Source organism: Gamsiella multidivaricata (genome assembly GCF_025024155.1).
Source record: "Gamsiella multidivaricata strain RSA 2152 chromosome Unknown BC939scaffold_103, whole genome shotgun sequence".
In the NCBI taxonomy this organism is placed as follows: Eukaryota; Fungi; Mortierellomycota; class Mortierellomycetes; order Mortierellales; family Mortierellaceae; genus Gamsiella; species Gamsiella multidivaricata.
The window spans coordinates 95,235-103,920 of NW_026251811.1; the positions used below are offsets into that span (position 1 = coordinate 95,235).

The following is an 8,686-nucleotide window of genomic DNA, read 5'->3' on the forward strand; positions in this document are numbered from 1 at the left end:
CAATGTGATGCGATAAATAACTTTTTATTTGCAGGATAACGCTTCAGTACGATTCCGCTCTAGATCTTCCACTTATTATACACTTCGCTTAGGCCTTACAGTGTCTTTCGTTTGCCGTTGCGAGAGGCGCGCTCGCTCTGAGCAGGTGAGATGCTCCGGCGAGGCAAGATCTGGATCACGAATTCGATCAGGAAGTACCGGGACATGGTCAAGAACACACAGAAGGCGTACATGACCGGACGGTACCACTTTCCGAACGCCTGCAGGGGACCGGGAGGAGGCATCAGCAGATAGTTGAGGTTCTGTCCCCTCAGAAGGGCCATAGAGCTCAGGATGAAGGAGTGGTAAAGCGCAAAGAGTGAAAAGGACATGAAAGCCACATCAATGGATACGGGCCAGATCACATAGCGGTTTGACCAGATCATGTAAAAGGGAACGAACAGTAGGAGGTAATGTTCTATGGTGGTAAACGTGGAAATAAGTGCGTTAGCAAATGAGGAGAAGGAAGTGGGAGGAACGAAAGGGAGACGGGGAAGGAATGTGGATTATGAAAATGAGGATCGTTGTTGCACTCTTTGACCCTTACCGATATAGAAGTTCTCGATCTCGAAGAATAGGTCGTAGTCGCGAAGATCTGGGGACAACAAGGCCAGCATTCTATACACATGTGAAGATTTGATAAAGTTAAAATTGGTTTAGTGCGTGGGGAGGGGAGGCATCAACGGCTAACACACAGCCATTGTGCAATCATTGCGTCCTCATCTGAAGCAGAACCCGATGGTTCCCTATTCATTGTCTCATTACTGTTACTTACGTTCCCCACATGATATGGAAGTAGACATTCAGCAGGATATGAGGCCATTTCTTGCTCTTGGGTCCGGCCAAGATGATGATCAGCATCATGGCCGACATATGGCAAGGTTGCAGTAAGAAGATCATGCCTCCACGGAACCACTTTTGAACGACGGTGATCATGAGTGATATCGCCAAGGTGGCCATGACAGCGATCTCGATCTTGGATTTCTTCAATGGCGGCTCATAGGATGCGAACATCTTTGAAATTGGCGATCTACGAAGACAAAATAAAAAATAAAAAATCAGGGATTAGAGCTCCTTTCTACAAGTAGCTGTTGAGAGCGAGAAGATGCACGATCGCGGCCGTGATTGTTGTATGATCCATGTTAAGATTCCTCCCGACGTCCTGACAACACGATAATCTCTTGGATGTATCATGGCTGTAGTTGGCTTTGCTCTTGACATCATCCAAAGCTTCATCCTGATTGTGTCCACGCTATAACCTGCTAGTTCCCAGATCCGCAATTGAATTGCCGCTTCAATTGGTTGTGCAGTTCCTCTCTCAAATATCCTTGCGGCAATTGCAGCATTTTCAATTCACTTTACCCAGGTGAGAGAGCGCGATGGTAAAAATAGCGAGCGGTCTGGAAGAAAACTACGTTGTAAATCAGAAACTCGACCGTATGGCGACGAGGAGATAGATACCTAGGAGAGATGGAGAGAGCGAGAGAAAGAAAACCGGCAATTTGAAGTTGTAGTTAGTTGATGGTGTCAAGGGGCCAGTTGATCAAGAAAAGGCTGGATGTAGAACCCGTGGATATCTTTCTTTACCAGGACCCCTGCAAGGACGACTCCCAGTCGGTCTCAAAGGGCATTTCAGCTGCGACGGAGAGCAGCCAGTCTCCTAGTCCTTCAAACATGGTGGTTGCCTTTGTGCTTGAATGAGAGATTCGGAAGAGAAGGGGAGGAGGAAGATGAGGGGTACCAGGTGTGGAATGATGAATCAGAAAGAGATGCAAAAAGTGTAAAGCTTATAAAAAGAAACAGGGAGGGACAACTGTAAATAAGGTTGGCCCAACCAATTGAATTACGATTACGATTACACAACTTGATGACTTTACACTTTACGCACGGCTCGGGCAGAATGGAAGTGAAATGGCAGGCGATACGATGTTTGTCAGCGAAAAGTGCGCATTTTGAAGCGCAAATGAATTCATAGAAGGACGCGGCATATTGTGTGGAGTTGAAGCTAGATCCCAGAGAGCGCGAGTAAGGGCCATGTGCCATCACCCTGCTTCCAATCTCTTCGTTGCCGCGGGTTCTGCTGACTCATCTCCAGCTATCATCTTCCTGCCATGCGTTTCCGACGTCAGGCTCCTCCGCAAAGAAAAGCATAGGCTGATACCATACACATCTTCAGCGGGCGCGGAAATGTAACCCAGAGTGCTTTGAGTTCAGTAAAAGACAAGCATGGTGTTCTGTAATGCAATCCTAGTGAACTGGACGCAATCAGCAAACGCGTAAATGCTTTGGGGTGAACATACGTTGCATCGGACGGAATGCTAGCTGAATGAAAGGAGAATTTAATGATGCAGGCAACCATAATCCGCCGCCTACCCGGTGTATCCATTTATTGGGTATGTTGCTACGAATTAAAAATTATTACTTCGTCTTTGCCGCATCATTCGAAAAGGCCTTGCTCATCGATCCTCTCCTACGACGGCAAAACCGAACTCTATATCTTTTTTGTCGAGCTGCTCCTCGTAATTTCCTTCTATTCCCTTCCAGTGTTGGCACTCTAAACGTCCTTGCCGCATACGCTCTACGCGTGTCCAAGAGTGCTTACCACGAGAGAATACTTAATCCCCATGGTGCCATTGATGTGACGGGTCCTGCTCCGAATTGTCTATGCCGTCCTTTGTCCGAAAAACAAGAACATATGATGCAGCTCATCTCGTGTTAGCGTTTACAGTTGTTGCTGAAATTATTATTCAAAAGTTGGTGTTTCAGGCATACCATGATAATCCACGCCGTTAAAGGATCGATCGACCATGACTGGGTGATGATACAATGCTAAGATCACTCTTTCAGCCGGGAACGTTATCATAAAACGATCTTCTAATCATTGTGCGGTAAACGCCTGGGGATACTCAAAAGTACGAGTTTAGTTGCAGACTGTGGTCTAAGTCCGGTAAGAACAGCGTAAAGTCGTATGCCTTGAAGTCCAAGAGTCCCTCCCTCAAATAGTTCTCGAAATCATTTCCGCAACAGTAGGTCCAACATCAGCCCCGCAAGTGCACTTGATGTCCAAGTCAGATACAGCGGCTGAGAAAGATATAATCATAGGTCATAGTTCTTGGGAGAACAAGGACTAAATCGTAGGGCAACGGGATCAGAACACTTTAAAAGAACTGAGCTTGGTGGGAGTGGGAATGTTGCTAAAGATGCTGTTGCTGTTAGCGCTGGGTATAACGATAGTAGGAGGTGTATGCAGATTCTACAAACATAAATAAAAACGCTGAGGTATTGATTGCAGAGAAGCTGCAGACAAGCGCTACGGCAGAAAATGATATGAAATGATTTTTATCCAAAGATTCAACGGGACGACAGAGAAAGAAAAAGCTAGCTGAGGTGGAAAACATGGCTGGTAGCGAAGAGTATGGTGCTGTTGCGTCGTGGACTTGTAGTGTTCATTAAAAAGAGGCGAGGCGATAAAAGTATTAAAAGAAGAAAGGTTTATGAAGCTCCAGTCCTTGAAGTGCAATGTGTGCCTATGGCTACGGCCCAGATATGATGATGATGGTGGTAGGGCAGCGGTTCATGAGCAACTGGCCAAAGCTATGTAAACGTATAGACGCGATAGTGCTTGGCTGTGCTGGTTGCGATGGCTCTGGTTTTGATGGAGAGCAGGACGTTCTGCTTTCTGGATTGGTTCAAACATAGTGGAAGTGAAAGAAAGACCGTGTGAACTTGTTTATGCATGTTGTGTATGGATGCAGGTGCATAGGGGGCGCATATCGATGTGCACAGCCGCCTGTTTCGGAAACAAATACAGGACGCGTTGTTTTGTGCCACAGCGAACAAAATGCACTCGCAGCTAGAGCGATCACGCAAGCTGCTGGGATTATGCCCATACCTTTTCGCATCTCCTGTGCTTTCTCTCTTTCGCCTATTCTCTTTTCTTTCGTGCATGCGCATAACCCTTCTTTAAATGACAAGAAAAGTCTTTTAGGTTATCGTAAAAGCTCCCTACATTAACCAATTTCGTAAACTGAGTAATGTTTAATCATACTAGTTGCTTGCGATCATTAGATTGCATGTATGTTGAGGTGCCGGTGGTGGTGGTGGTGCTGAAGCCATTCTTTAGCCTCGTCTGAGAGACAATGGAGTATTGTCATCTCATGAACCCGAGGTAGCGCAGCCAAGAGCTGTCCCATCTGCTCGGCAGTCATTCTCGGCTCCATGTTTTGGAGCCACAGAAATTCCAGTTTTGGGTAGATCGCCTGTCCGCGCTGTCTGAACAACAGCATGTCCATGTGGCCCCGGTCGCAGCCAAATGTCAGTCTCCTCAGATTTTCCAGTCCTTGTAGACGGGCCCCGATCTGTTCATGGTCATTCGTGCGTACTTCGAGCCGACTGATGAAAATCTCCGACAGTGTCCTTCGACATGCCCACTCTCTCAGACCAACAAAGACTTCAGAAGACAGCCCGCTCAACCACAGCTCCAACCGGACAAGACGTGGACAATCCTCCAACACTTCACGCACACCCTGGGCGGTCACAGCCGGCTCAGATGAAATGGAAAGTTCTTCGAGATCACCACAATGATGCTGCAGCATCCGAAGTGCCGCATCATTGAAACCTGTATTGCCGATGTGGAATCCTCGGAGTCCTGGGGATTTTCTGAAGAGATCGATCCATAGGTCATTCGATATCGGGTGACCATCTCCTAGCATGGCGATCGTGGTGAGGTGCGGGCAGAAAATATGCAGGTTTTTAAAAACGCTCTGAATACCGTCATAGTTACTAAAATCCGCAATATGGAGGCTCTGGAGGAGTGGCAGTCGTTGTAAAGCTTCTAACAAGTTGGGGGCAGAAATGCAAGTACGAGGCAGGTATAACTCGTGAAGCCCATGAATCCAGTTCACAGACTCGCTAGAAGAGGCTGCCATGTTCGCATCCTTGTGGGTCTTGTTCTCATTGAGGGTCATCCAATGTAGACGAAGTTGTCGAAGATTGGGAAATGTTCTCAGAAAGTCGCTCAGCGAAAAAAAGATCGCTCGATATCGTGCTGTCTTGATGCGAAGGCTGTGGAGAGATGCCCACGAACTACCGCGACTCGCCTTGATTGCTGCAAGGGAGGCCGAAAGAAACAGCTGACAATCATCAGTGCTCAGATCCAGCTCCAGAATGCTCAGCGAACGGAACGGCGGTTCGAAGGTGCGTGTGTCATCGTGGAATAGCAGGCTGCTAACAATCTGGATGTTGTGATCCAGGACAACAAGAGAGACAATGCCGATGCAGTATTGACGGATGCGCCATGGAAGGCGGTTGTGTCCGGCCTGGTTGGCGACTCTCAAGTGCTGGATAAGAGAGCCGTGCCTTGACAGTCCCTTTTCGAAAGAGTCCAGGTCCTGAGGCCGATCGAAATAGACACGACTCCATATCTTTGGTATGAAGATTGTGTGGAACTGCCTGGAGACACGGCACAGCGCGAGATAGTCGCTCGTGGAGAGAAGCATGGCAACAAGGTCGTGGATCTCTGGTATGCTGAGCAGGTCTTCAATAGCCATGATGATGGTGTCGGGAGCTGAGAAAAGGTGGAGAGCTAATCAAGACGATATTACCATAATTACTCACAGATGACATGTTGCTATCACTTAAGTGTGGATTTATTACGAAAAGATCAATTACAAAGATGTGTACAGAGCAGCTAAAGCTGCGTGTTTGCTGTTGCCGTGGATAGGCTCGCTCTCGAAATGATCCACATACTCTTGCTCTCCAACCGGCAAGAACTGTCCTCCAGGTCCCATGGGTATATAATGGTGTGATTGTGCCAGAATCCTTGTCGGCGAGAGCACATCGCTGAGCGTCGACGATAGGAGTGTCGAGTCTGTAGAGTCCAACTGTGGTGTCCCAGCTCTGGATGAACCGAATTCCTCAATCTGCGATTGCTCCTGAAGCTGCTGCAATTGCTCCGCCAGATCTTGCTGCTGGTCTTCAGATAGCTGCGACTCTTGTGGATCTTGCTGCTGGTGCTGCTGTTGTTGTTGCAACTGCAGCTCCTGCTGCAACCACAACGGATCCCCTGTCGTGTCAAACTCCAATCCCAGATCCGACCCATATGCCAGTTCTGCGGGGGACGAGGACAAGGTCGGGTCCATCGAAAGCAACGATAAATGCTGCTCCGTAACCACGCCTGCTGCTGCTTCGTAAGGTTCTGCCACTGTCACTGCCACTGAGTTCTGAACCGTCTCCGGAAACCAATCGTACAAATCTGATGTCACTGGGTCGCTCGTAAGATCGCCATTATGTCCACGGCCACCTATTTCAGACCCCGGTGTGCTCACATATCCCTGACCACCAACGCCATACGGTCCATAATCGTCGCCAACTTCCGAATAAAGCAATCGATCGATCTCAGACTCATCCAGCTCGGCCTCATCATCCAGCTCCGACTGCCCACCTGTCCCAACATCGTCCTCTGCTCCACTCTGTGCTGTTACCTGGCAACTTAATTCACGCACTGTAGGATTGCTCGTCACCAATCCCGCTGTTTCCAGATTATACGCTGGTTGGGCTCCAGCATTGCTATTCAGGGAAAATCCCATAACGTCTTCGCTACCCAGATCTGACATCCACTGATCAAAGCAATTCATAAAGTCCTTGTTGGTCTGCATCTGTACACTGGCCGAGGTATCCGTCGGCAATGATGTCGTCAGTGCTGGCGGAGGTGACACCAGCGCAGCGGCAAAATCTGCAGAGGCAGAATGTACCAGTGGAGGAACCGGCCGTGCAGGTGAGGATGCAAGTAACGGTGCTAGTGATGGTGAGGCGGCCGCGGCTGCGATGGCGAGGGGGTCTGAAATTGTGCTTGCTATGGAAGTGACAGTGTTGCTCCTCGATACTAGTGCCATTGGTGCGGGATCCTTGGCCATCCAAGTTGTTGTCGGTCTCTGTCTCTTGTAAACTTTTGGCGAATGTATCGGCTGACCATGGCACAGATTCGAATTTCCAGAGGCATTCGAGCGGTCTTTGCGCAGCAAGGAAGAGTGCGGCGTTGCAAAGTTTTCCTTATCCTCAAACACCGAATGCATACGCTTGCTTCCCAACAGTACGTTCTTTGCTGTTGAGAGCGCAGGGCCGGCTGCGGTCAAAGTCGACCGCAGGATATCAGGAGTCCGAGCAGATGCCAAAATGTTTTCCGTGCCAGGAGCCTTTTGGACTGGGTTCAGCGGCTTCTTCTTTTTCGGTGTTACGACTGTAGATCCCACAATCGAAGAAGGTTTTGATGACCTTTCTGCTGTCGCTGCCGTCGGCCGAGCCAAAGCCGGGGACAGCACTGAGGACGGATGAGGACGATTCTGTAGACGGGTTGCATTCCGAGATGGTTGCTGCTTCTCCTGCCCCTGAAATTGTTGCTCCTCCTGCTGAGATTGTTGCTCCTGTAACCGAAGTAGCAGCTGCTTGCGTTGAAGCTGGTGTTGCTCGAGTTGACGTTGTCTACGAAGCAATTCCTGTTCCTTTTGCTGATTTTGTTGGAGCTTCTGCTGCTGACGCTGTCTGTGTTCCTGCTTTTGCAACTGCAGGCGACGCTTCTCGTCCAGTGATGAGTCGATTCCACATTTATTTTCCAACTGCTGCTGCTGCTGTTGCTGTAATGGTTCGAGTGGCGCTCGTCGAGTGGCTGACTTGTGCTGTCGCAAATCGTCCTGGTCCAGATTATCCAGTATATCGTGGGGTACTGAACAGATTGAGATGCTGCTGTTGGATGGATGTGCGCGCGCATGATTCGATCGTGAAGTATGACCGCCTTCATTACGTCGTATCTGTGATTCACGGATGGGCGAAGGTGACATTGATTTTGGAAGCGGCTGTCGGGGTTCCACAAAAGAACTTGTATGGCGCCGCACTTTTTCGTTGCGATGCGCATTTGGATGTGGATGGCGATCCTGCTTGTAAACATCCAGCATCGTCTTTGAAGTGCGTGACCTTTCACGTGGATTGTGGTCGCCTCGATCCGTGTCGTCGTCCACGAGGGATCTATGTTGAACTGCAAGCCGAGTGTGTGCCTTTTGAAGCGCTAGTTGCTGTTCCTTTTGCATGCGTTGAAGTTCCTGAAGCTGTTCGAGTTGCTTCCGTTGAAGCTCCTCCAGCTGACGCTGCTGCTGCAATTCCAGTTCCTCCTGCGTCAACGAGAGTTGTGTAGATTCGAAGCGCAAGTGTTGACTTGATTCAGCCGCATCAAAATCATCCTCAACCTCGCCTTCAGATTCAGAATCCGCGGAGAAACCTCTGATCTGATGTCTTTGGTGGATTGGGCCGGGGTGTTTCCGTGCGGACGTCATGGGCTGATAGCTATGCGGCCTATCATCTGGGCCGCCCCAATCCTTAGAGCCGGGCTCCTGTTCCTCACCACGGTCTGCACGTATGCTGCGAGAGGCGCCAATGTTGGATATCGAAGTGATAGTTGCTAGTGATCCTACAGGAGTTGTTGCAGCAGCTATGACTGCAGACGATGTTATTGAAGCTGTCGACACCGATGGGGCAGGGTCCAGCTTGTGTATCGATCCTTGGATGTGTTCGTCATCGCTAAACGCGCTCTCCTCTAAGCTCTCTTCAAACAGCTCTGCAACCATATGCAAAGGCTGCTCCTCTAGTCCATGATCGA

At 49.2% G+C, this 8,686-nt stretch overlaps 3 protein-coding genes across 3 annotated transcripts; all 3 read right to left on the minus strand.

Annotated features, from left to right (window-relative positions):
* Nucleotides 1–5: 5 nt before the first annotated feature.
* On the minus strand, nucleotides 6–1,865 carry BC939DRAFT_467043 (TMEM164 family-domain-containing protein). Its single transcript, XM_051557717.1, has 5 exons — nucleotides 1,627–1,865; nucleotides 1,402–1,500; nucleotides 815–1,069; nucleotides 587–657; nucleotides 6–457 (listed from the first exon to the last, which is right to left on the minus strand). Exons 1-5 carry the CDS (start codon nucleotides 1,713–1,715, stop codon nucleotides 96–98), a joined length of 876 nt encoding a protein of 291 aa, XP_051407174.1. The 5' UTR covers nucleotides 1,716–1,865; the 3' UTR covers nucleotides 6–95.
* A 2,238-nt stretch (nucleotides 1,866–4,103) lies between these two features.
* BC939DRAFT_507725 (uncharacterized protein) lies at nucleotides 4,104–5,588 on the minus strand (the record flags this gene model as incomplete). Its single annotated transcript, XM_051560916.1, has 1 exon — nucleotides 4,104–5,588. One exon carries the CDS (start codon nucleotides 5,586–5,588, stop codon nucleotides 4,104–4,106), a length of 1,485 nt encoding a protein of 494 aa, XP_051407175.1.
* Nucleotides 5,589–5,705: 117 nt separating this feature from the next.
* Nucleotides 5,706–8,654, minus strand: BC939DRAFT_481479 (uncharacterized protein; the record flags this gene model as incomplete). Its single annotated transcript, XM_051559027.1, has 1 exon — nucleotides 5,706–8,654. One exon carries the CDS (start codon nucleotides 8,652–8,654, stop codon nucleotides 5,706–5,708), a length of 2,949 nt encoding a protein of 982 aa, XP_051407176.1.
* Between the last annotated feature and the right edge of the window lie 32 nt (nucleotides 8,655–8,686).